General features: G+C 36.6%; 1 protein-coding gene across 2 annotated transcripts; it reads right to left on the bottom strand.

Moving 5' to 3' along the window:
• On the bottom strand, positions 1–27,081 carry LOC149812964 (inositol phosphorylceramide glucuronosyltransferase 1-like). 2 transcript variants are annotated; one of them, XM_089991424.1, is made up of 10 exons: positions 26,704–27,080; positions 25,335–25,455; positions 25,011–25,196; positions 3,633–3,790; positions 2,733–2,840; positions 2,477–2,611; positions 2,195–2,335; positions 1,726–1,975; positions 1,525–1,648; positions 1–275 (listed from the first exon to the last, which is right to left on the bottom strand). In XM_089991424.1, exons 1-10 carry the CDS (start codon positions 26,938–26,940, stop codon positions 152–154), a joined length of 1,584 nt encoding a protein of 527 aa, XP_089847550.1. In that variant the 5' UTR covers positions 26,941–27,080; the 3' UTR covers positions 1–151. The 2 variants fall into 2 exon arrangements, with proteins under 2 accessions (XP_089847550.1, XP_089847551.1); XM_089991425.1 differs by lacking the exon at positions 1,525–1,648 and having other exon boundaries at positions 137–275; positions 26,704–27,081.
• Between the last annotated feature and the right edge of the window lie 884 nt (positions 27,082–27,965).

Raw genomic sequence — 27,965 nt, 5'->3', positions numbered from 1 at the left:
ATGCACACAGAACACACGGCTGCAAATATGAAAGAGAAACAAGTCATCAAATTAAGCAATTGAAACTACGCCCAACTACTAGTACCAACTTTACAGACTGGGCACGTAAAAGAAAATAGATGTACACTACAAAGCATGGCCCCTTAAACCATCAGGCTCTTTCAAAACGCCCCACCACGTCACGCCCTCTCATGTAAGCTATGATCGCAAGATGCTCCGAAGCATATGCCATAAATGCCACCAAAACCATTCCTCCACCAACCATCAGTCCTAACCTGAAACAAAGAAAAAGTAGAATCTTCAGAGAGGGGCATAAAAGGCATCTGTGCCAGCCTCAGATAAGGTGCGAGCACACACAAATTTTTCACAGTTGATATTAAACTGCCATCTATTCTGCAGTTCCAAGCAAATCAATCACTGTATATGCAGCTTTTATGGTTCAATTAGCACCCCAACATCATGTTTCAAATTGATCAATTGGGATGATAATATCCTTTTGATCTTTAATTTGGATGACAATATCTATCTTTCGGACATTAACCTAGGCCATCAATTTTTGTTGCTCCAGAAAGGTTTTCATTTAAATTTGCTCCGATCAGTTGTGACAGCTAAATTGGTTAACCTAGCCAAGGGGTTATTAATCCTCTCTCTCTCTCTCTCTCTCTCTCTCTCTCTCTCTCTCTCTCTCTCTCTCTCTCTCTCTCTCTCACACACACACACACACACAGGGAAAGTTGTTAACATCTACGGCCATACATGGATGTTAACAAATTCTCCACCAATTTATCTCTCACTAATTTCAAAATGACAGTAATTATGTGAATAAATATCTCAAGAGCCAAAGAAGAAATTTCTTCCCTCGTTTTTCCTATGCAGCTCCTAGAAGTACTGGATTGCATTCAAAGCCAATAGAATAGTTGGGTTTCTCTTCTTGTTTCCCTCTTGTAGGTGGTTTGTATTCCTATCGTTCTCCCCATGTGCACAACAACAACGTGATGATTTCCTTCGAGGGATTCCACGCGAAAGTGCAGGGCTTCCTCATGCTTATTCAGATGTTACCTGAAGGGGGTGGCTGGATATAGAAAAGACAGTCTTGTCAATCCGCTATCTGAATAGGCTTCATCCTCTGGTATGAGGCTTTGGGTTCTATTCCAATTAAAGGGAGTTCTTTCTAGACTAGATAAATAAGGTTGTTGAACTAGAGCTTTATGCTACCCTTTCCACCTTGGTACCATCTCCAAGATGAGGTTTTCTTCTTCTTTATAGTATGTTGGCCTAAAATACTTGTAATATCACTACATCTGCAATTTAGCCATTTTATGAAGAATTAATGGCTTTTATTTATAAAAATGATCAAAATGGCTAAATTGCATGAAACTGCAGTATCATTAAGATTTGTGAGGATATCAATTTGTGGTAAACTAGTCTGTGTGCTGTCTGTGTGTGCATGTACATTAAATCAAGCAGCTATAGGGTTCATAGGCACAATTATGAAATAAAGCACCAACTGCTAAATGTGCTTACCTCAAAAATAGGGCACTGATCCCAAAGAGTAGAGGCAAGGATGGGGCAGCGATAGCAAGAACTGCCATCCCTATCCAGTAGAACATTGTGGCATTATCACAGCTAGACAGTTGACGCTGATTACCTAAATAAGGATTAAAGATGTAAAAAAAAATGAACGACACCACAACAAATAATATGAAGATGAACAGAAAGACATACCCTTCACAGCTCCTCCAGAAGCAGAAGATTCCTTCCCTAACTCATAAATGAAACGGAGATAGCTTCCAAACATGATGAAGAACAACGTGAACGTCCATTCATACAGCAAGAGTAAACCCGTCCATGGCATCACATGCCTTGGCACAATCAGAAATGCGAAACCAAGGGACAATATGCAGGTCCCAAAGCACATGAAAACAGAGATGCTACCAAGGAATGAGGGCAACTTTAAATTTGTACTGTTTGAGAACTGAGACAGAAAGGAATTCTTTTACTGTACAGCAATATGTTAAAGAATTAAGGAAACCAGCAGAGGCTCAGGTACAAGTTGTAATCAGCTGTTACTAGAAAGTGTAGAGTTCAGTAATTCAATTTTGAAAAAAACGCAAAGATCATGTCTAGTGAAATGAGTAATCACCAAAAGATTACTGGACAAGCAAATTGTGCAAATGAGAGAGAGAGAGAGAACCTGTTGTTGACCAGATGCAATAGCAGATGATGAAATCCCAATAGCTGAATAACCACCCCCAGATCTATAATTGAAACAGATATTTCTTATATAATTCATCATGGAGCTAGTACAAAAAGTGCCAACTTTTTCCTTCCCTGCCTGCCAAATTAAGGTCATGTTCAGAACCGTAAACACATTCCCTTGTAGCTTCATACAAAATGTCATATATATATATATATATATATATAGAGAGAGAGAGAGAGAAGTGAATAAAAGAAAAGGACCGAGATGCACTTTGACCTGGTGATATGATTGGTAGTAACAAATGCACACAGCAATAAATGGAAGAAGAAAAAGAATTTTGACAAGAAGCTGCTCTGTGGGATGACCACCTCCTGTTCCTGGAAGTGATTCCTCAAGCTGTAGCCGGACTTCCTTCCAAAGCAAAACAATCAGAAAGATCTTTCACTTAAATTTCATTTATATAAAACATCAACAGAGATGTCAAACATGTCTAGGCCTTGAGGGCACAAATCAGAAAAAGGCAAGCAAGTACCTGCCAAACATCAACAGGCTTCAGGAGCCAAGCTGTCCACCAGTCCCATGGCTTAAGAGGCCCAAGGGTGTAATGAATAATTTTTAATTCCCTCTCATCAACCATCCACTGCATACATGAGCCAAGGAATAAAAGTGTTTACTTCGCAAATGAAGCCAAAAATAAAAACCTAGGCATGCTATTAAAAGGTAGAGGCTTTCAATTATTCCCTAACCTGGATCTTCAACCAATATGAATGAGGAAAAAGAAACCAGTGACAGAGGTTGCTCTGAACGCTGTTATCAAGCTAAGAAAGTATTATTTCACAACATAATTTTGTGATCTGAGGCTTGTTCCAAGAAAGAAAAGGTAGTTTGTATATCTAAGTCACCTAAACATGGGGAAGCAGAAACATCTAAACATGCAACCAGAAAAGGCGTAGAGATCCAGAAAGAAGAAAAAATAACAAAATTACACTTTATTTCATCACCACAAAGTTCTTCAATATCAACCTCTTCAATTAGGTCTAAGCAAGAAAAGGCTTATAAAACCACAAACTTTGGAATTGCAGCCTGTTTGCAACAAGCTAAAACCTATTTACTATTCTTCCAAGATTATTTATAACAATATCAGGCTAGAATTACTGAATTCAGGTTCGCTGTCAAACAGTCTTCATGAAAAAAATTTATAAAACATTATTTGTCACAATATCAGACTAGAATTACTGTATTCAAGTTCGCTATCCAATGGTCTTCATGAACTAATTTTCTAAAACATCGTTTGGTGATGTTTCTTAACACAACCTAGTGACAATGACCTCAAATAAAAAAATCAATAAAAGAGGAGCAGTATATGCTGAAAAAATCCACCAAATATCAGAGACAGGTAGATGATTAATACAATACAGAACAGAGCAACTACCTTATTTGCAAGCATGTACAACCCCACATCTGCATTATATAGAGTTGAAAGTCGCTGCATTTCAGGCTTCAAAGTCATCTCCTTCACTGAAGCATTCGGCTCAAAAATGTGTGCATTGGCAAAACCAGTGTAATAGGAATTAAGGAACCCTTGATCTCCTATTAACATCATAGAATATGGGGTTACAAACTTAAGACTGAGAGATACAACTGACCAACAAAGTGAAAAAGAAAAGGACAATGCAGAATCATGAAGATAACATGGATGATAGAGGTGACAGGTCACACTAGATCATGGAGATATCAAGGCTGAAAATATCCTACCATTATTTTAACAGTTACAAACAAGTATTTTGTCAAAAAAAAACTATATATGTCTACATACCTTTTAAGTATGGGGCAGTTAGATGTTCTCAAAAAATTACACAATACTGAAAATGAGAACTGATATCTAAGCTGTCCAACCAAAGGAGAGAAAAAGAGAAGCAACTGAAAAAATAGGACAAAGTACTGTACAAGTTTGCTTCTGAGGGCTTTACAGGGAAATGCAATGAAGAGAATCACCAAGACCTAGAAGAATAACGCTGCATTCTGAAACACTGAAAGGTCTCACAAGTGTAACAACCAGTCATTTTTTTTATGATTAAGAGAAGATGTTACTCTTACCAGAAAGAAACCAAAGGCATTCATCGATTAAGATTGAATCATCAAAACCAACCTTTTAGTACTAGCATCAGTCCCCTTCTACAACTCTCCTTTTTTTTCTTTTGTCTTTTTTGAAGAAACATACTCCAATAATTAAGTTTGGAAGTTATCACATGATTCTCAAGTTAAATATGCATGCACATAAACATGCATATGCATAGAAATGTGTAAAACCTTGTCGCAAATGAGCAGCCATTGACTTCCAGCACAAATGATATCTTGCTGCCATGATGGAATGGTGAAAGGTAGCTTGGATGAGAACTTGAAATATGCTTAACAAGTAGTTAAAATTTTGGAAAAATAGCATCAGGATGACCACCTCCATAAATTTCTTGTATAGAGTCGGCATGCCTGTCACAGGGACACCCCACTTAGGTACCAAATTGTGTGCCAATACGATACGACACGACAGAGATTCAGACACACGACACATTGTGATTCACGTAGGACATGGTCAACACGGTGTCCAACATGGTCAACATGTATGACACAACATCTGACGCGTATGACATGATGTCCAACCTTGGTTGTCAAAGGTGGCCTAGCCGCAGCCCCACCGCCTGGGCGATAAGGTTTGGGCAGTGGGGCTCTATATTTACGACTAGGTAGGGACCGCTTATGTAATATCGTGTACTTTTTCTTCGTTATAGATTTTGAGATTTCTGAAAAAAAATTGGCTAAGTACTTTGAAAGTTTATAGAAATCCTCGAGTTTAGGTGGAGTCAGTTGAGTCTGAGCTCGGCCTAGGACCCATTGACAAGACCTAAACAAGCTAATTAAAATTTTGTAAAATTTTGACTTTTAAAATTGAGTGAAATTCGAGCAAAATTTGGAGGCGAAATTCAGGTAATATATCATTAGATGCATCTCGAGATTCTGAAAACATCAATAATTTTTTTTCTAAATTTGGGCTACGGTTGGTTCGAAAATCGCATTTTTCTGCCTCGATGTGAATGGTTCTGGATTGGATCGGATCGGATCTGATCCAAGTTGATATGGATCTAGACCCAATCCAAGACCCATATTAATTAGGATTTGGTCTAGTCTGAGATCCACATGGATATTGGATATAGATTTGGATTTTGAATCCAGATCCAAATTCCAAGCTCAACTAATTTAAAGTTTTAAATTCAATATATAAGTTAAATTGAATGAAATTCGAAGTGAAAAAGACTCCCAGAGGAGTGAGACACCCTCTAGAACTTTTTAAAAATTTATTATTTAATAAATAATTGATTCAATATTAAAAATTAATTAATTCCAAAATTTCTTTTGGATATGGCATGGGAACTCTACCTATTATTTAGGGATTCTAGAAGAGCCCAAATGGGGTTAAAGTAAAATAGTAAAACAAAATAAATACCAAATGAATAAAAAAAAGTAGTTAAGAAGGAAAAAAGAGGTTAGAGATAGAGTTCTACATTAGAAGAACTCTATCTCATAGCCAAATGAGAAACTCAAGAAGGGATGTCCCCCCCTCTCTAGAAGAAAAAAAAATTATAAAAGGGTCTAACTCGCTCCTCTCTCTAGATTTCGTTTTCTAGAGAGAGAAAAAGAGGGAGACAGAGAGAAAGAAGAAGAAAAAAAAGAAAAGAGGAAAAGGAAAGGAAAGAAGGATCCCTTTCCATTCCGATTATCCGATGAATTTTTCTACCTTTTTCCATCTCTGATCGAAGGTACGGATTCTGCTATCGATTCGAACAGGGAGAAATAACCTAAATTAAGTTTATGTGATGTTTTTGTTGAAAAAAAAAAAGAAAGAAGAAAAATATGAATTAGAATAGAAGAATATATATATATATATATGATGTTAAATCAGCCATTTATTTCCTTCATGGCATATACTCAATTTTCTGATTTCGTGCTTATAACTGAATCTATCACATTGTCCATCTGGACAAATCTGTCCCACTGTTCATGTGGACAGATCTCTTCAAGTGTACATGTGGACAGATCTACAGATTTTCATAGATACACAGATCTGGTCCAGATTTGTTGATTTTTTTGTGTACACAAAGCGAATCAGACTTGCCGCAGGGTCATATATATATATATATATATATATATATATAAGGGAGCGGCCAAGTACATAGGGGACCCATCGAGGTCTAGATTTGGATCAGATCTGATCCAAACCAAACCGGTCATAGGCCCCATTATGCTGTCATTATATATTTATTTATTTTTAGAAAAAAAAAATCTAGACCAATATGCCTACCGCGAGCTGTTACTGAATAGCGTTATTTTTCAGGTCATAGTATCGGCTAAAATCAAGTTTGTTCAGATTATATCAAATCTGATTTCTAGCCGATAGCCATCAGTTTGAATTCATGATATGCAAGCTGTTTTTTTTTATACTATCAACCTGTGTAAAGGTTAATCTTCTTGGCTGTTAAATATAGTAAAAGATCGAACCGCTGGTATGACTGTTCAGCAGATGTATCTTTTTTCCAGCACTGGTTTAATATCAATACCTGACTTGTAAACAGAAGAATTATGTTTTGGTTTAGGATTTGCCAAACTGTTTACGAGTGGAATATTTTTTTTCTGTTGGGTGTGTTTCTGTTTCATCTGAAACTGCTAGCTGCCTATCGGTAGATCTGGCCTGGATTTACAGTGTTCACATAGGTAAATCTGGACAGATTTTCGGGTCATTACTCATAAACAGATCTTGATCGGGTCTGCTACGTTTACGCATGCAGATCTGGACAGATTTGTCACTTGACCTCTCGTATACAGATCTGAACCAGATCTTCTGCGTACACGCAAGCAGCTCTGGACAGATCTGTCACGGTATTTTTCTTTGGACAGATCTGGTCCAGACCTGTCCGAGTGGTTCTTTTGATGCTAGCCTTCTGTCTCGGTGTGCCGGTTCTCCAAAACCGATTGTGCAAATCATATTTTGATCTTGGCTATTACGCAGACCTGTGTAAGGCCTATTTAGAAGTTTTTTTTTAGCATTGGTTGACTGCTATGCAGGGAAAAGAAGTAGAAAAATAAAAAGAGAATGGTTATACCAATAGTGTTGATCTTCAATAAATTGTTGATTGTTTCCTAATTTACATAAATTGATCCCTGTGTGGATTTGATTAGACTGTTTACATTTGATTTCACCTATGATATAGTTGTCATGTTTGTTAGATGCTGCCACATGGATTAGCATCGAACCAGTCTTGAAATCATGCTTGCCGATTTATGTAAGCACACTGTTAAAATAAATTCTTTTATGCTGTCATGTTTAGGCTGAATTTTTACTTATTCTCAATTATGCCAAATGAGTTATTCTACTGCTGTTAAATGTATTATATTTGTGAATTTGGAGGGTTGTTGTAGGACAGAACAATGTTGCACATTTATGTGCAACATTGTCTGCTGTCCAATGCCTTTGGCTACTACATGTTTTCTGCATGAGAAACATGCTGCCAACAGTATGCTAATGATGTCTGGTATATCGTGGCAGCATAGGTATGACTCGAAAGTTATGTTATATATCCCAAGCATGCCCAAATTTGTTACATGAATGGCAATAATGTTTATTGGTTATGTATGATCATGTAAATGAATATTATGTTGGCATAGATGTGCATATCATGAACACGAAATTTTTGAAGTCTATTTTAATATTGCACTAAAATGATCATGTGCATATTTGGGATGTTATGCATACGATGAATCATGAAATAATGCATGTTGTAAGCATTTGTTAGTATGCATATGCAATTTGTGTTGTTTGTACATTCTTGTTGTGTATGAATGAATGTGCATTGTGGATATATTTCAATAATTGTGTATGCATGTTCACTGAGGATTTTGCATAAGATGCATCGGTGGTCAGATGTGAACCATTGTAGGTCACGTGGGTCAGGAGCATGTGTAGCTTCAAAATTAGTGTTATGCATTGCAAAATTTAAAATTGTGGCGGGCCAGATCCCGTATTGTATTTTGCATGTTGATTTACAAAACAATTCTTTTGTAAAGAATTTGACTTTTGTTAAAAAAATAAAAGAGATAAACAGTGTAATTAATATTTTTCTTCCCGGATGTCCCTTCCATAGTGTGAGAATCCTGGATGGCGGTTTTGGAAAACCGTGAGGATACCAAAACTCCGTGTGCGATTGTACCCCTGAACCTGATATGGTGGTTCGCCTCTCAGCTACAGTTTTAAGGAGTTTTCAGCTACTTTGCCTGGATATGGTGTTGTAGATACAACTGTTGTTATTGGTATACCAAGAAAATGGCATCAGTGGATGTTGATTTTTTTGATGTCTCGATATTAAATATTGATTTCTAATGTCCAGATGGATGATGTTGATTCCTGATATTGATTGAAGAGCAAGTATAAAACCTAGTAATAAAATACAAATTGTGTGTTAAGCTACAACTGAGAACCTATCTTGAACTTCGAAAAATTATTGTACCCGTTTTGAGTATTCATGAGTTTTAATGAAAAGTAGAACTAAACTTGTATGCATTTAATAGATACATGATACAAAAGAGAACTTTGATAATAACTTAATAAATCGTTCATGCATGTGCATTGGAATCATGCATATTTATTGTTCTGCATTAGTTCATGCATTCTTACATATTTTGTTCTATATGAGATATTGTTATTGCATGATAATTGCTTTTAAAAAGCTTGAATGGTAATTGAATTATGAGTTTGTTGTAGTTATGTTCCTCTGAAAATTTGTATGAATTTGATTTATGTTTTTTCTTGCCTATTTGGATTTTTAAAGGAATTCGTACGAAGAATCTTTGATTCTTACCCAGTACTCCCTATGTTTTTCACAGGATCTGGAGTTCATTGATGAGGACGACGGTCATAGGGAGCCTACAAGACTGCATGACTTCTGTTATTCTTAGATAGTGTGACTCTATGATTTTAAACTTTAATTTATTATTGTTCTCATACTTTGATTTTTGAGTAATAAAGTTAGTTATTTTAATTGGATGGTTCAACGTAGAGATCTCTTGTGGTTTGAAATGTTGTTAAGTCTGTGAGGCTCCGAATCCTTGGGTTTTGGTTTCTGCAATTGTGTAAAATAAAATAAAAAAAATCCACTTTTCATCGGGGATGAATTGGGGTCGTTACAGCCTAGGTCGGTCTTAGTTTTTTTTTTCGTTGACTATTGTCAACATGTATAAAAGGGAGGAAAGGGTCCATTTCCCCCTTTTATTCCCATTTTACGTCTCTCAGTTTTCTCTCCTCTCTTTCACAACTTCGCTAGGGCAAAGCCAAAGAAGAAGAAGAAGGTGGCCTCTACAGGTAATAGATACGTCTCTCTCTCTCTCTCTCTCTCTCTCTCTCTCTCTCTCTCTCTCATTGAAAAATGTAAGGCAAGCAGGAATTTTTTTTTGCTTCAGTAAGGGTTCTTTGTCTTCAAAAAAAAGTTATAACGACTCAATATGACCACATATATCTCTTGAATAGGTTTTTACCATACGGATAAGGCCCTAGATTGTGCTTCTCAGTGTAAGTACATGATTTTTTTTTGAAAGGCGTAACTACATGAGTTTTTGAGTCATGAAGTTTCTGCACAACTTTAGCCGTTGATTTTTTGAAGCTCTCAAAAACCTGCTAACATATTGCAATCACATGATTCAAAACCTATTTCCTATAAAAAAAACATTAAATTGATCACATTGATAGGGTTAGATTAAAAAAAAAATGAAAATGAGTGGTTTTTTGCTTAGTAGCTTTGTTCAGTAGTTAATTAGTTATATACCTGGGTTAGTATCAAACATAGTTACTAAAAGATTCTTGTTACATAGGAAAGCTAATTTCAAAAGCCACAAACTCCTTGCACCGTCAAGATAAGGGGAAGCTGTAAGTCTGCTCCTCTTTCGCGGTACGCCCACTTCTTCATTTGCTTCTTAAATTGATTTCCCCTCATTTTCAACGTTCTTTTCTAGCGTGTTGGAGCTGTTAGATGTTCTCTTGAGATGGAAAGGCCATGCAGCTTCTTAGTGGGTGTTCACTTTTTGGCAGTGTTAGATGTTAGGTGTTAGATAATAGGTTAATAAATGGCATGCATATCTCACAAGATAATATGTTATTATAGTTGTTGTTATAGTTATCTCCTTTGAAACTTTAAGTGGCAAATCATAGGATTCTTTGTTTTTTTACTCAGCTTTTCTGATAATGATTTTTTTTGGGTGATGTCTGTGAAAACATTGAACAAAGGAACGAATGTTGTTACTGATAGTGTTGGTCCCTCGTTGCTATCCTGTATGTTAGTTGCTATAAGTTGACGGTTTGTTCCTTTTTCTTTCGGCAAAAGATATAGGTTTCCCACAACTGATCAACTTTTTCATTAAGATGTCAGTTTAGCGCTCCATTTGTCATGCACTTGTGAAATATCTACATATGCCCTTGATTCTTGAATGGAAGTCACCTACATATGTAGAATCAAGGGTGTTGATATTTGATACTATCATACTAGTAATGTATTTTGGAGGGGTTAGATATTCTGTTGAGATGGAAAGGCCGTGCAACTTATTAGTGAGTGTTCATTTTTTGGAGGTATTAGATGTTAGGTGTGAGCTTTTCATTGAGCAGCTGATAAACTACTGAAAATTACATTATTGTATGTTTGGGGAGAAATATTAATTTTCTTAACATGCTGTTATTATTGCTTTTTGAATTTTTATTTGTTTCTGTGGATTTTTCTATAAAAGCCCAAAAGCATTTTTAGACCATGTCACGTAGGTGTGGATGCGGCGGTGCGGTACTTTAAAAAAACTTGGGTGCGGAGGGGGGGGGAGGCGGAAAGGATATATATATATAATTTTTAACAGTTTTAAGTTAACACTGTGTATTTGTGTGCATTTATGTATTTATTATATAGATAAAAATGGACTTGATTAGGGTTAACTGAATCTACTTTTGGATAGAAATGGACCTCAGTGTGGTTGACTTCACCTAACCTAAAGAAAGCTCTGTCCAAGTGTCGCACCCCCCTGGGTGCAGGTGTGGTGCCCTGTTAGAAGAGTTTGTGTGACATAGTTTTTAGACTATTACTTATTATGCAATATATTATATATATGTGTGTGTGTGTGTGAAAGGTTGAATTCATAGTGTTTATGTTAATTGTTGCTTACTTGCTTATTCCTTTTAATTTAGCGAATTTACATGTTTATTTATTTTTAGATTCTTATCATTTTTTAGAACGATGAAAGGGGCTTCTTTTGCAAGTGCTAGCGGGTCCACTCCAAGCTCGACATTTTCAAATTTGGATGATAGGTAGAACTTCAAGCAAAAATCAGGTGATCCACTATGGGAGTGGGCCTATATTAAGGACAATATATGAATTCTGTGACATGCTTTAAATGTAGATCAACTTATAAAAGAGACATAAAATAAGGCAACATCTACTTGGGATTAGAAGAATCGTGAAGTCTTATGATAAAACAAAATCAATCAAGTACTTTAAGTACACGAAGGAATCGAAGAAAAGAGATGAAAAAATAAGAGAAAGTCAGTTAATATATATGAAAAAAGTAAAAGTTCGTTCTCAGTTTCGATTCTGGCAAAGGACATGTTGCAGTTTCGCAAATGGAGGGGCAGTCGAGTAGTACATTCGGCTTGAGACTACCACAGGCAAAAGGGCCTATAGATCTATACTTTCGAAGTGATCCAGTAGAGAAAGGAAGGCAAGCGAACAAACAAACCATGTTAGAAATTTACTTCAAAAAAAAAAACAGTATGTGAGTACGTTACTAGGTGGTTTTATGACAATGGAACACCTTTTAATACAACGAAGTACCTTCATTTTATAATATGGTTGAAGCTATAGGCTAATTTGGACCAGAAATGAAGTCTCCATCATATCACGAGCTGCGAGAACCACTTTTGAATAAAGAAATGAAGAAAACGAAAGAGTTTTTGAACCAAAACAAAGTGCATTGATCTAAATATGGATGCAACATAATGTCAGATGGCAAGATTGATACAAAAGGGCGTACACTCATTAATTTTTTGGTTAATTGCCCTTTAGGAACAATGTTTTTGAAATCGGTTGATACATCAAATGAGGTAAAAAATGCAAATTTGCTTTTTGCATTATTGAATGATATTGTTGAAGAAGTTGGGAAGGAGAATGTAGTTCAAGTTGTTACCGATAATGCCTCAAACTACGTTAAAGCCAAGGTTTTAAAACTCGTCAAGTAAACTCGGTGACTCGGCTTGGCTCGGCCCTCCAGTGAGTCAACCCGGCAAGGCAAACTCGGTTTGCCAAGACTCGGGCCTGACTCGGCCTGACCCGGGCGAGTGTTGGGCCTTAGATCACACTGAAGAAAAAGCTTCTAGTGCATATGAAAATTATCTCACATTTAGTGCATATGAAAATTATCAGATGTGTTTATTATATTTGCTAAGAAGCACACAACATTAGAATGAATAAAAAACTTCATTGGAAACATATAAGATTGAAATTCTTTTTTTTTTAGTTTTTTACCCAAAGTTATGCTCTTAAAATCTATCAATTATATTCATAATTTCAAATTTCATCAGCCTGATATCTATGTTAAGACAATGTTTTAAAGGCTAATTCATATAGATGCAATAAGGCTTGGCGATTTATTAGGGGCATATTCCTATAATTTCCAATGTCTGGGAAGGCATTTTTTTAGATAGATGCTAAGTGGTTAAGATGATCTAGGTCATATTTTCTGGTGTTTGATGTTTTATCCAAGCATATATGATTATCCAGAGATGTGATTTGCATGATATTGTGCTTTTAACAGTTAATTTTTGTGATGCTCTACTATGAGCATGCAAATTTCAGCTACCAATAATGTGGATAATGAATTTGAACATATGTGTGTATGTGCATGTGTGTTTGCATGCCTCCATGCACGTGACCAGCACTGCATTGAAGATACCAACCATTATGATTAACAATTCCAGATACAGAATGTATCATATAGATCAAAGCATTGGTCTGGAGAAGTACCTAACCATATTCGGTGGGGTGGATTCGTTTGTATGTGGTACCGACTACCAATCATCCCTAACACATCTTTGTCTGTGTTGCAAATGTTATTTTAAGAAATAGGTTTTGGTGCTATAGGGACTCCTCGGCATTTATTATGATCAATTAAACTAGTAATTAAGTCATTTTACAAACCTTTATATGTTTAAATGACAATTTATATATTGTTTTTCTTTTAAAATCAAAAGTTAACAAAACCCGGTACGAGTCACCGAGTTGACCCGCCGAGTCAATAAAGAACGAGTCGAGACCCGAGTCACTGGGTTTTAAAACCTTGGTTAAAGCGGTTAAGTTGTTGATAGATAAGAAAAAACATTTATTTTGGACTCCTTGTGTTGTACATTGTATAGATCGATGTTGGAAGATATAGGAGAATTAAAAGAGTTGAAGCACATTTTTGGAAAAGCAAGGCAATTGATAGTATTCATATACAAACATACTTAGGTGTTGAGTATAATGTGAGTACACACAAAAAGGCACTTACATGTGTCATAGGCCTCTTGTGACGAGATTTGCTATTAGATTTTTAACTCTAGAAAGCATATATAATTGCAAAAAAAGACCTAAGGTCCTTGTTTATTGGAGATGATTGGGCAAAAAGTAGCTCCTCAAAAACGTCAGTTGGTAAAAAATGTGAAAGAATGATTTTGAGTTCAAAAGTTTTGAAGGGAGTGAGTCGTGCTCTGAAAACAATGGCCCATTTGATTGACATGCTTTGATTGGTTGATAGCAATGAAAAGCCTGCTATGGGTTACATCTACGAGAAAATGGACCGTGCAAAGGTATACGTCAATTTTTTGTATTCTACTAATTATAAATTTTTGCTATAGTGATAGATGAACTTATGAGATCAATTCAAGAAAATGTGCCGTGGTGTATGTTGTTTACTGATGATATTGTTTTGATTGATGAGTCTAGAGCTGGGGTTAATGCTAAGTTAGAATTATGGAGACAGACTTTGGAAGCAAGAGGTTTTACGTTGAGTAAGAGTAAGACAGAATATATGGAATGTCGGTTTAGTAAGCAACGAAGTAGTGATGAGAGTGTAGTGAAGCTTGGTGAGCAAGAAATAGTGATGGATGACTGTTTCAAATATTTGGGATCTATCATTCAAAAGAATGGAGAAATTGATGGAGATGTAAATCATAGGATTAAGGTGTTAAAACATATGTAATAATACCATAATACCCGATAGGGGTATTATGGTCTTTTCACAAAGTACCCAATAAGGGTACTTATTTTATTTCTTTTATTTTACTGTTTTTTATTTTTGTTTTTATTTTTTAAAATGTATTTTTTGGATACCGAAAAGGGGCCCCACAATGGAGTCGTTGGGGGCTCCCAACGACTCTATTGGGAGCCCCTTTGGTCTCCTTTTCTTATAAATAGGGGGAACCCCCCTTGTATGTTGTATTGCTCTCTAGAGCTCCTCTTCAATAATAGTGATATTATTTTTCATGTGTGTAGCATTTTTATAAGGCCCTTCGTATATCCCTTAGTGGATTTTCTCTCTTGTGCTTGTTGCACTTGTCCGTGTGGGACATAGTGAATGCTTTAGCATTCTTGGTTTCTTCCGCATATTTCATTACATGGTATCAGAGCCATATGATCTTCTAAAGGTAAAATCGTGTCTCTCTCTACTTCCTTTCTTTCTCACATCTTCATTGTGTAGCAATGGAAGTCAAGATCGATCTATCATTCAAACTCAATGGGAAAAATTACATGATGTGGGCATCCGCAATGGAGAATAATCTCAAAGGCAAGAAGCTTTGGGGTTATGTAATGGGAACCGTTCCGGAACCCCAACTTAAGCTCACAAAGATGGAAGGAGATCAAGAGAAAGCACTTGAAGGCGATGCTCGTCTCAAGGCCATTGAAGATTATAATCATCAAATGGAAGATTGGGAGAGCAACCATGCAAAAATCCTAGCATGGTTTATGAATAATGTCGAACTCAAGGTATGTGCAAATATTGCAAAATTCCGCCGGGCAAATGAAGCTTGGTTTTTTATGAAGGGTATGTTTACCCAAAAGGATCTTGCAAGAGCTTATTTTTTGCAAGAAAAAGTAAGAACCACAAAACAAGGTGACATGAGCATACAAGATTATTATAGTGCTCTAAATCCTTTGTGGGATGAATTGGCTCTTTTAGAGCCTAAATGGGTGGCTATGGAGGATATGGTACTAAGACAAAAACAAATGGAACAAGATAGATTGTTTCAATTTTTATTTGGGCTTCGTCCCGAATTTGAACAAGTGAGATCCTCACTTCTCCATAGATCCACGTTTCCTCCCTTAGAAGAGGCTATTGCCGAGATTACTCAAGAAGAGACTAGGCATAGCATGGGTAAAAGCATAGAGGAAGTTCTTGCCGTATCTAAACCCGGCAATCATGTTAAAACATACAAACCACCTCATTTTGGTAAGCAAGGGAGTGGTGGAAGAAAAATGATTATATGTCATCATTGTTATGAGCCGGGACATATTAAACCTGTTTGCCCAAAGCTAAATGGGGCATTCAAGCCAAAGGTGGCTTCCGTTGAAGAATCCACCACCAAAGAAGATGACGGCAAAAACGGGGATCTCAAAGATACTCTTGGACAAATCTCCTTGGCTCTCCAATAAATTCTAAAGGTCACTTCTTCCACCTCCGGTGCCGCCATTGCCTCATCATCACCTCCCGGTACGTACTCTTGGATTTTAGATTCCGGAGCCTCTTTTCACATGACTCCTCATGAAAATGCATTAACCAATGTGCACACCAATTCAAAATTATCTTGTGTCTCTACGGCCGATGGAACTTTTCTCAAAATAAATGGTATTGGAACTCTTGATTCTAAAAATATTCAAAATTTTCTTGTTCCAAAAGTTAGAATAGTTCCTAAATTAAATCTTAACCTCTTTTCCGTTTCTCAAATAGCCGACCATGGATGTGAAATATCTTTCTCATCCCAATGGTGCTTTGTGCAGGATCTCCGGTCCGGGAAGCGGATTGGGCAAGGCCATAGGAAGGGAGACCTTTATTTTATGGATAACTTAACACTTCCAAATACCTCATTTTGTACTTATGTCCAAGACAAAAATATTGAAACTTGGCATAAAAGGCTTGGACATCCAAGTTACTCTAAAATGTATCTTTTTCCTTTTGGAAACAAGTTTTGTAAAGAAAAAGATATCAATTGCAAAGATTGCATTTTTGGAAAAATGAAGTCTACTCCTTTTCCTATTAGAACCTTTGTAACAACAAGACCTTTTGAATTGGTGCATTCCGATGTACGGGGACCATCTCCGGTTTTATCCAAAGGTGGTTATTCGTATTATGTTACATTTATTGATGATTATACTAGATACGTATGGATTTATTTTCTTAATGTTAAATCGGAAGTTTTTAACTTCTTCAAAGAATTTCATGCAAAAGTTCAAAATCAATTTCAAAGTCAAATATCCATTCTTAGATCCGATTCGGGTGGAGAGTACTTATCAAATGATTTTCAATCATATCTAAAACAACATGGCATTTGTCATCAAAAATCTTGCCCAAGAACTCCTCAACAAAACGGTCTAGCAGAGAGAAAACATAGACATATTTTAGAAACCACTAGATCCTTACTCATTTCTAAAAATATTCCTAAAAATTTTTGGGCCGAAGCCGTGTTAACCTCCACCTATTTAATCAATAGGATGCCATCTTCAAAATTAAACAATATCTCTCCTTATGAAAAACTTTTTAATATGACACCCGACTACAATCGTCTTCGTATTTTTGGGTGTAAATGCTTTGTTTTTTTGCATAAAAGAGATAAATTGTCACCTAAAGCAATAGAATGCGTATTTTTAGGATATGGTGAAAATCAAAAGGGCTATAGATGCTTTGACTATAAGAACAATAAATTATTTGTCTCCAAAGATGTGACCTTTTTAGAAGATGAAAATGGATTTGAAATTTTGGAACAACCAAATGAAATTGATTATATGTTTATCAATGATCTTTTAGAAGACTCAAATGATGATCTTTTGAGTCATCCGGAATCTTTAGAAAATATTCATGATAATGGTGTATCACCAACTAATGGTGACAATCTCCAAGTATACACTCGGCGTGAGGAAGCACAACCTATTAGTGCTTTAGAAAAATTCTTGTGGCTTAATGAACCCCTAGAAGAAACCTCTCTTAGGCGTTCTTCTAGAGAGTCCATTCCACCAAATAGGTTTGTCTCATATGAAACTCTCTCACCTAAATATAGAGCTTGTCTAATTGCCTTGCATTCTTACTATGAACTTTCCCACTATAATCAAGCAAAAAATATTCTTCATTGGGTTGAAGCAATGAAAGTTGAACTAGATGCTTTAAATAAGGCTAAAACTTGGAAAATAGTTCATCTTCCTCCAAATAAAAAAGCTATAGGATGTCGATGGGTCTACAAAGTCAAAACAAAAAGTGATGGTTCCCTAGAACGTTATAAAGCTAGATTAGTTGCTAAGGGATATTCACAAGAATATGGCATCGATTATGAGGAAACTTTTGCCCCCGTGGCTCGCATGACAAGTGTTAGAACTCTAATAGCAGTAGCATCATCTAAGAAATGGCCTATATTTCAACTAGATGTTAAAAATGCCTTTCTTAATGGTCAGTTGAATGAAGAAGTATATATGGACCCTCCGCCGGGAATTAATGTTAACCAAGGTCAAACTCTTCGGTTATTAAAAGCTTTATATGGTCTTAAACAAGCCCCTAAGGCTTGGTATGATAGATTTAGTGCTATCATGTTAAAATTGGGATTTCGTTCATGCTATACTGACACTGCTCTTTTTGTTAAACGTGCAGGTAATAGTATCATCATCCTTCTGCTTTATGTTGATGATATGATCATCACTGGCAATGATGAAAGTGGTATTCTTAATGTTAAAAATATGTTAAAACATAATTTTGATATGTCTGATCTGGGTTTTCTCAGGTACTTTCTTGGTATAGAAGTAGCATACTCTCCTCGAGGGTATATATTGTCACAGATGAAGCTTGCTGCAGACATATGTTCCAAATTTGGGATCTCAGATGACAAAAAGGTGGAGACTCACGAGGTTATCAATGCTAAACTACGACTGGAGGATGGAATTCTGCTGGATGATCCTACACCCTACAGGCAACTCATAGGCTCCCTCACCTATCTGACTATCACCAGGCCGGATATTGCTCATGTTGTGCACTCTGCAAGCCAATTTCAGCATGCTCCTACATCTGTGCATATGAGTGTTGTGCTCCGAATCATTCGATACATCAAAAATACTTTGACTAAAGGGCTATTCCTATCCTCACTCTCATCCTTAGATTTACTGGCTTATACTGATGCTGACTGGGGAGGAAACCCAAATGATCGAATCTCAATTACTGGCTTTTGTGTTTTCCTAGGAGATTCGCTAATTGCTTGGAGGTGCAAGAAACAGCAGAAAGTCTCGTTGTCTTCTACTGAAGCAGAATACAGGGCTATGGCAACTACTACAATGGAGCTTGTGTGGCTTCGAAGTCTTCTTCAAGATATGGGAGTCGAAATTACCGGTGCTTCGAAGCTTTGTTGCGACAACAAAAGTGCTATCTACATTGCCAGCAACCACACCTTTCATGAGAGGACTAAACATATTGAAATGGACTGTCATTATGTACGCGATGAATATCTTCGTGGGACAGTTACACTGCCATATGTCACTTCAGAATATCAACTTGCAGATTTCTTTACCAAAGCCCTGCCTGCTCCTCGCTTCTTGTTCCTTCTTGGCAAACTTTCGGTCATTCCCCCGTAAAGTTTGAGGGTCGGTGTTCAAACATATGTAATAATACCATAATACCCGATAGGGGTATTATGGTCTTTTCACAAAGTACCCAATAAGGGTACTTATTTTATTTCTTTTATTTTACTGTTTTTTATTTTTGTTTTTATTTTTTAAAATGTATTTTTTGGATACCGAAAAGGGGCCCCACAATGGAGTCGTTGGGGCCCCCAACGGTCACATTTGTGACCGTTGGGGGCTCCCAACAACTCTATTGGGAGCCCCTTTGGTCTCCTTTTCTTATAAATAGGGGGAACCCCCCTTGTATGTTGTATTGCTCTCTAGAGCTCCTCTTCAATAATAGTGATATTATTTTTCATGTGTGTAGCCTTTTTATAAGGCCCTTCGTATATCCCTTAGTGGATTTTCTCTCTTGTGCTTGTTGCACTTGTCCGTGTGGGACATAGTGAATGCTTTAGCATTCTTGGTTTCTTCCGCATATTTCATTACATAAGGTTGGGTGGATGATATGGAAAAGTGCAACTGGAATGTTGTGCGATCGTAGAATGCCATTGCGGTTGAAGGGAAAGTTTTATAGGACGACAATTAGACCCGCTTTACTATATGGTACGGAATGTTGGGTTGCCAAGAGACATCATTTTCAAAAAATGAGTGTAACTGAGATGCGTATGCTTCGATGGATGTGTGGAAAGACGCTAAAAGATAAGATTCGGAATGAGGAAATACGTAAGAAGGTAGGCGTTGCATCCAATGAAAATAAGATGAGTGAGAATCGTTTACGATGGTTTGGGCATATTCGGCGAAGGCCTAATGATGCTCCGGTTAGAAGGATGGAGAAATGGAAAAATATATTAGCTAAAAGAGGTCGGGGTAGGCCTAAGAAGACTTGGATGGAGATGATAAGAAAGGATATGAATGCTTTGAACCTCACCGAGGACATGACATTGGATAGAAATGAGTGGAGGAGAAGGATTCATGTGGAGGACCCAAAATGATTTTCTTTTTGGTTCATATCGCCGACCCCAATTGTTTGGGATGAAAGCGTTGTTGTTGTTGTTGTTGTTGTTGTACTAATTATAAATTTTGTTTTTAAATTTTAACTTGGCTTTTGTAATGATTATTTTCAATTATTTTAGTTTAGGTAAATTTTTGCGATGATGGAGAAAGATATGAACCGGTTTAAGATATAATTGATAAAAGATCGAGCAATCAATTGCACAAACCTTTGTATACTGTAGACTTATATTTGAATCCAACCATATATTATGAGTATGCAAATACCGAGTTCAATGAGAAGATAATGAATGGCTTATATGATTGCATCAATCGTCCTGTTCGAATCGATGCTGATCGAGATGCACTATTAAACCAACTCATAAGATATAGAACTGCTAGTGGGCCTTTCGGGATAGACTTAGCAAAGAAAAAGAAAAAAGCGCAAACGCCAGGTAAGATTATTAAATTTCATATAACTCACTTTACATCATTTTTATAACTTATATATTTTATTTACATCTAATTTGATTTTTTTTAGTGGATTGGTGGATTTCTTTTGCCATTAGTTGTCTCCAACTCCAGACCTTTGTTGTTCGAGTCTTAGGCCTCACATGCAGTGCATCCAGTTGCTAATGTAATTGGAGTACTTTTGAAGCGGTAAAATATTATTTACTACTAATTAATAATTACTAAATAATATTTGTTAATTTGTATATATTTTAACTTTATATATATTTTTTGCAGATTTATACAAAGAAATGAAATCAACTTTTGCACAAGTTGAATGATTTGGTTTTTGTGCAATATAATTAGAGATTAAATTGAAGGTACGAGGAGCAAATGAACAAAGGAGATCTCGACCCCATCGTCTTAAGAGAAGTCGATGATAACAATTTGTGACCAAGTGAAAATGAGGCAGTCTTCGAAGATGACATGTCACTTACATAGGATATTGTTGATAAGGCATCTGAGGCATCAAGGCATACGGCGAAGGCAAAAATGCGTGCTACTAAAGACCTAAGAAAGAAAAGGTCTGACAAAGGAAAGAAGGTGGTGCACGTAAAAGAAGAAGAGAAAGAAGCTAGCTCTGCAGATGAAACTGAAGAAAAAGAGCAATATATTATTGAAGATGATTCAGATGGACTTTCAAGTTCATCATCTAAGGATTAAATTCAAGTTGTTATTGTAAACTTATTATAAACTTATTAGGGTTTTTTGACTATTTTAGACTTGAATACACTTAAAGTTAGTTATGTTATGTGCGTGTAGATTTGTTGAATATTTGTATGCTTATATTTTTATTTGGTGATTAATTGGTTATGTTTTTATTTTTCGTATAAGTTATCAGTTGCATGGTTTGTTTATTCAATTGTTCTTTGTTCTATTTTTTAACATGGTTATCAGTTACATTATTTTACATCTTTGTAGTGATTAGATTTATCAATTCACGCTCTAGGAGGTTGACAGAGGGTGGAGGTCTTGGAGGATGCCTCTCAAAGGATCCTGCATTGAAATATTGTACACTAGTTGACTTGGAGATGCCTCTCAAAGGAACAATGAAGTGCAACTTTTGTTATTTTATAATGCATGGAGGATTGTATAGATTTAAATGTCGTGTTGTTGGGCATATCAACTCCACTGTGAAAATGATGAGAGAAAGGCACAAGTTCATGCAACATTTGTAGGACAAAAATTGCCTGAGGTAGTCCCTGATTCAGAAGATGAAGATGACCCACCATCAACATCTCAAGCCACTAAACAATGCAATAAATAAAGGAAATCGTTGAAATGAAGTTTGATACTGAAGAATGAAGATAATTTTTATATATAAACATATGTTTCTGAACTCTATGTTAGTTAAATGTATTATGCTTTTAAATGTTAAATGTTTTGTGTTGGACAATCTATTGAGCAGGTTATTTAATATAATTGTCTTATAGTGTTCGACGACATATTTTGTTTTGTCTATTGCTTATTGTTGATTGATTTTATGTTATATACATGTTTGTTATTAATTTTAGTAGTTTGTTTACATATTTGTATTTTTTTTGTCTTTTTATTTGGGGTACCGCCTAGCATGCCTATGACAACTAACTGTCCAACACGATCAATACTGTGTTTGACATGGTCAACGCAGTGTCCGACATTATGCCTTTAAATATTTTTTTATTTTTAATGTATAATATATATTATATATAAATATATAATATATATATATATGGTTGTGTCCCCGAATCCTAATTTTTGAAAATTGTCATATCATACCAAGCAAATCTGAGTTGTGTCCAATACCTGCATGCACATCAATGTGACACAGGGGCACAATCAAGTAATTCAGATCAGTTAAAAGACTTGAATACAATGCATCTCTTCAACCTCAAGTACCCGGACCAAGGTTACCAGATGCACCATTCTGAAACATGCTAAGAAGCACCAAAAACAATTGAAAAGCGCACCTTCCCTTATTTCTTCATTTTTTTGTGTTTTTATTTTTTTTTTTATTTCTTTTTTCTCATTTTTTGCTTCTCCCCGGCTTCCTAGGTCGCTTACGGTTAACTTTCTAGGTCGCTTCTGGTTCGCTTCTCTTCTCGATTCCGAGACGATTCCTAGTTCGCTTCTAAGTCGAACCACGTTTCCCGCTTCCTAAAATTTTGGAAGTACCTCACTTCCCGCTACCGCTTCCCCAACTGGCAACTCTGACCTAGACCAAAATGCAAACTAGTTAACATTTAATAACCAGCTATAGTAACAAGTCAATTAGCAGCAAAACAAACCATTAAGAAACTATTCAAGTGAGAACACAATTCCATATTGATAGACTTAAGGTAGAGCTTGTAATTGTATTCAATGGGAATGATATATGTCGTGTGATATGATGTATTAAAACTACATATGAGGCCAGATGTCCATTTTCTCCCAACTATGCACATCAATTTCCATCTCAACAAAGGCCTCTCTACATGTTTCAAACAAAACTATTTAATAAATAATAAATAGAAGTAGAGGTAAAGAAAAGGCTAACACAATAATCTCTACTTTGTGAGGTAAAAATATAAACATGATGCAGGGACAACAATCTAAATATTTATAAAATAGGTCAAAACAGAGAGAGCAGAAAAAGGTATTAGAAAGGTAGAAAGTCTCTTCTCACGAGTTCCACCCTGGTTAACCTTACCAGGTTTAACAAAGCACTGGAGATGGAAGTTGGGTGCTTGCATAACCATGTGAAAATTTTAGATGGGCATTTGATATGTGTTTCTATATTTCCACAAAAAGTTATTTGGAAAATTGAGTTACTGACAAATTGTGAAGTTGCATGTTTGCCTCCAATAATGAAATAATACAAAGCAAAAAGAGAACCACCAGAAAACCTTTAGAGATAGTCTAGTCCAGAGTTACCAGTCGAGGAAGCAGGAGGGGAAAGCGATACGGGAAGTGGGAGCGGGAAGCGAGGCACTTTCAAAATTTTAGGAAGCGGGAAGCGTGGGATGACTTAGAAGAAAATCACGAACGGGGAAGCGGGGCTTAAGTTAAGGGTAAGCGAAAAAAAAAATATGTGGATGAATGGGCCCATATATTTCTTCCCAAGTTGAAAACTTTGCAAGCCAGTACTCGAATTCAAGAGTTCAATAAGTGAATGAATAGTGGGTTTTTCCCCCACTGACGCATCTGGCTGAACAAGTTTACAGCTCTGTGCAGATATCCATGTCTGGCATGGACTCAAATAATAGAATTCCAACAGATCACATCTTGAAACTGCATTAGCTCAAATGATTTGATGGCTTCGCTTAAGCAGTCGCAAGAAGAATACATGTCAACTATTGCATTAGCGATGAAAAAATGAGATTCAGCCAATCCAGTTTTAATCATGCGACAATGCACTTGCTTTCCCTGGCTCAAAACACCTTCATGATCACACCCATGAATGACATAACAATAACTAACTCCATTTGGTTCCATGCCTGCTGCCTGCATCTTTCCAAACATGTCAAGCAATTCGTCTGATCGACCATATTTGCTATATCCACAAAGTATTGAGTTCCAAGTAGCCAAAGTTCGCTCCGGCATTAAACCAAACACTTTGATCGCGTCATCTATGCTCCAGCATTGCATATAAAAACCAACAAGAGCAGACCCAACATACAAATTCAACTCAAACCCAAGAACTATACTCAGATTATGAATCTGAAGTCCCCATTCTACAGCTCCAGCATCAGTACAGACGCCAAGAATGCTACTAAATGTCGATGCATTTCCTTTAAGTCCCTCTTGATTCATCCATATATACAATTTAAGAAGCCCGGAAGCGAGGGAGAAACGAAAAAAAATAAAAAATAAAAAAAAATGAAAAAAATGAAGAAGCGAGTGGAAAGAGCTAAGAAAGCGTGTTTCCCATAAATGAGAAGCACGCTTCCCATAAAAGGGAAACGCACTTCCCATTTATGAGAAACACACTTCCCAAAAAAAGATGCACTTCCCTACGCATTTCGGAAGCGCGACGTTTCACGCTTCCGAAACACGCTTCGGGGAAGCGCACTTCCGGTAACTCTGGTCTAGTCACATGCACATGCAGAAATATGCATTCTTAGTAAAGGATACCAATCAAAATTGATCACTTTTCCTAGAAAAAGGATCAAGCATTGACCAGGTGCAACACATCCAAGAAAATAATAAGTGAAGCAAGGCGCTGAATAAGGTTTCAGCAGTTTGTAACCATAGAACTTTACATACAAGTGCGACGAAGAATTACAGACCAGCGCACACATAACATTGAACACAATGTAACCAACTGCTGCTAAATTTCCATAAGTCTTGCAATTGTAGAGTTTTGAATGTGAGTGAAGAAATAAATTGGAATGGAATGTAGAGAATCAAGTAGATATGAGAATAAGTAAAACCTCCAGTGTAAGAAGGCAATGTGTTCACTTTTCTCATCATGTCTTTGAAGACAGTTTCTGATGGTTCCACTACCAGCACACCAGAATTCAATCTTTCAGAATGCTTCAAATTTGCACAGAATTTTCCACATTTGAAAAGGTCTTCAATGCTTCTAAGTACAATGGTGTCAGCATCAAGGTACACAACTGTAAAATCAAAGGTTACCATATAAGGCACATGAGGGCAGCATATGACCACGCTGCCTGAAAAGAACAGCATGGACACGTAAAAAGGAAACTCTAACAAAAAATGAATTTAATGAAAAGATGGGAATATGAAATTGCCTTTCGTGTACTGTGTCAAGTTGAATATTTTTAGCTTTGTATAAACCCCCCAAAATCTCTTTGGTCTTTTAAGATTCGGATTAGCCAGTAAACTTATAAGCTCTACAATCCAACCATCAGCCTGAGCAACAAATACCAAGGTTAGAAGTCTATCAGACGCCAAAGGAAAAATAAGGATATCAAGAGCTTCTAGAACAAAATAAAGAAGGGCAATGGACCAGTCAGTCATGCAGAAATATCTAACCATTTAAATACTTCTTTCTTGCAAATTAATCAAGCATCGCAGCACCATAGACTAACATAACAAGAAGTTGTGAAACATATCCAATATTAAAGGAAACAATGTGACAAATAGGGTTTCAACTAATTAGAATCAAATCAATAACAAAGGCACTAGTAGACCACCAGCATTCTAAACTTCTAGTTCGCAATTCTGGTGCTGACATCACTCTATTACTGGTTCCAACAATTTTTTTTATAGAGAGAGAGAGATTACCAACACTCTGAGTGCTGCTTCACTAGCCACTCCATGCTACTGTAAGTATGTATTCGTGTAAAATAAAACCTAACAAACATTAACTAGAACATCTTATAAGATGGGTGCAACGAAAAAGATATACTTGATTGAATAGCCCCAAAGAATACTTCCGACCAAAATGTCCCTTTTCTTGTTGTGAAAATCATATTGAAATGGAAGAACTCACGTTCAATCTAATGTTTTGGGCTGCATCCCTCTTCATAAATCAGCTCACAGTCGCATTCGAATTTACTTGTCTCTTCTTTGTGACTTAAATCATGCACCCCACATGCCGCGAAATCACTTTAAATTCTCAAAATTATAACACCATAAATTCAAACACAAAAGAGAACATTTTTTTTACTTGACATACTTTTCAAACCTCCTCGCAGCAGGCAAATATAATTATGAAGCAGAAACCTCACTGAACACAAATCTAACTATCTCAAAGAGTTCTTTTTCTCCAATAGGACACCTCAATCCATCAATAGTTAGTTAGGGCGTTACGACTACACGTTTTTCATCTAAAAATCAATGGCACACCTCTTTTTTCGATTGATTATACTGATTTTCACGGAAAAATACAGTCATGATCGAGCAGTTTCCCTTGCTAACATACAAAACAATAGAGAATAGTTCATCTCTATTGAAGGAAAAACGAATCGCAATTCACTAACAATTATACTATAGGAATTGGAAAAAAAAGGGAAAACTCATTAACCTCATTCATCAAGGCAAAAAATGCAAAAGAACGGCAAGAAAACGCATTCATTTCTCAATCTATCCAAACTTCTCCGGCCAATTCGGAGTCGGGGGTTTCTGAATTCCCGGAAAATGAGCACAGGAGCTTACCCGCAGGAGTTCCTTCGCGTAATCAGAGACGCCATCGGAGACGAGCACGACCATGTCCTTCTTCGTCCCCGTGTCCCGGATCGACTTCCCGAGCACGCGGACGCCGAGCAGGAACTCGTCTCCGTACAGGAGCGTGGCGTACGCCTCATCGGACCGCGGCCTCTGGAGGCAAGATCCCGATCGGAGAAACGCGCACAAGATCGCGATGAGGACAAAGGAGCGAGAGGATCCCATCATTTCTCGCGTTCCGGAAGCAACCCTAAATCGGGATCTCGAAACGAAGGGCCGATGAGCTTCGTCCCCGCGGAGGAAAATCACCAGAGATCCCGAATTTCATCTCCGCGGTGGAGCCCTAGCGGTCGAAGCCAAACGGGATTTTGGTGCTTTACAGGGGCGGCGGAGACAGGTCAAGAGCAGACGCCGGCACCTGATGGGTCGGGTATGGGTCTCCGTACGTGCCTACTAGATCTAAATTCCGGTAGGAGCGCTTTGTGGGAATCTACAACTGCGGAAGCACGGATTTGGTGAGCCTAAGAGTGCGTTGTTACTTTAGAAATAGTTAGTCACAAACAAACAGTTCCAACTTCTCAACTTCTTGTAATGCAGTAATTCAGTAAACCTAGAAAACTTGATTTCTGTTTTTTTTAAGAATTTTACACACCCTTCTTCTCTTGCATTTCTTTGATACTTATAATTCTACAAGAGGTTAAAGTTTGTGACGCATCTTTGAGAGAAATTTCTTCAGCGCTAAGAGACATACCTCTTGGTGTTTAGTACATTCAACTTATTTTAAGCATACCTTATTATCTGATTAATTTATATTTAATGGGTTTGTAATTAATTGTTACATTTATAAATAATTATAGTTTTTATGAGAGAGTGACATGACCTTTTCACACAATTTTACATTTCCTACTTGGCCATAAGAGATATCTTATATTTTCATGTTTGTTCTCAACCAGAACCTTAAATACGTACTTTTTGAGTGATATTTTATTCACACTGTCCATGTGATCTTATATACTCATCACTTAGATATAACAAAGTCTCATCTTACTCACATGTCTAATGAAAACATCATCAATGACTGCCTTGATACCATGTCACTTGTCAGAATATAATTAACTGCTATTTCATTTTTTATATAAATATTATGAATATATTGATATTTAATTTTTATATGCTTATTTTTAGAATTATTTGCCATTGTTTGAATCAATCTTATAGCAACTTTATTATCATGATAAAATTGAATTGGATTT

This window comes from Nuphar pumila, chromosome 16 (assembly GCF_984573655.1).
Source record: "Nuphar pumila chromosome 16, dmNupPumi1.hap1.1, whole genome shotgun sequence".
NCBI classification, from domain to species: Eukaryota; Viridiplantae; Streptophyta; class Magnoliopsida; order Nymphaeales; family Nymphaeaceae; genus Nuphar; species Nuphar pumila.
The sequence above is the reverse complement of the archived record's forward strand: the minus strand, read 5'-3'. Positions and strand labels throughout refer to the sequence as shown.

Bases quoted from the DNA above. Each gene is read 5' to 3' on its own strand.
- LOC149812964 (XM_089991424.1), bottom strand. From the start codon at position 26,940: ATGATGGGATCCTCTCGCTCCTTTGTCCTCATCGCGATCTTGTGCGCG. The intron at 2,336-2,476 runs GTCAAAGTGCAT...TTAATTTGGCAG, and splicing joins ACTACCAATCATATCACCAG to GCAGGGAAGGAAAAAGTTGG. The intron at 1,649-1,725 runs GTATGTCTTTCT...ATCCTTATTTAG, and splicing joins TTCTGGAGGAGCTGTGAAGG to GTAATCAGCGTCAACTGTCT.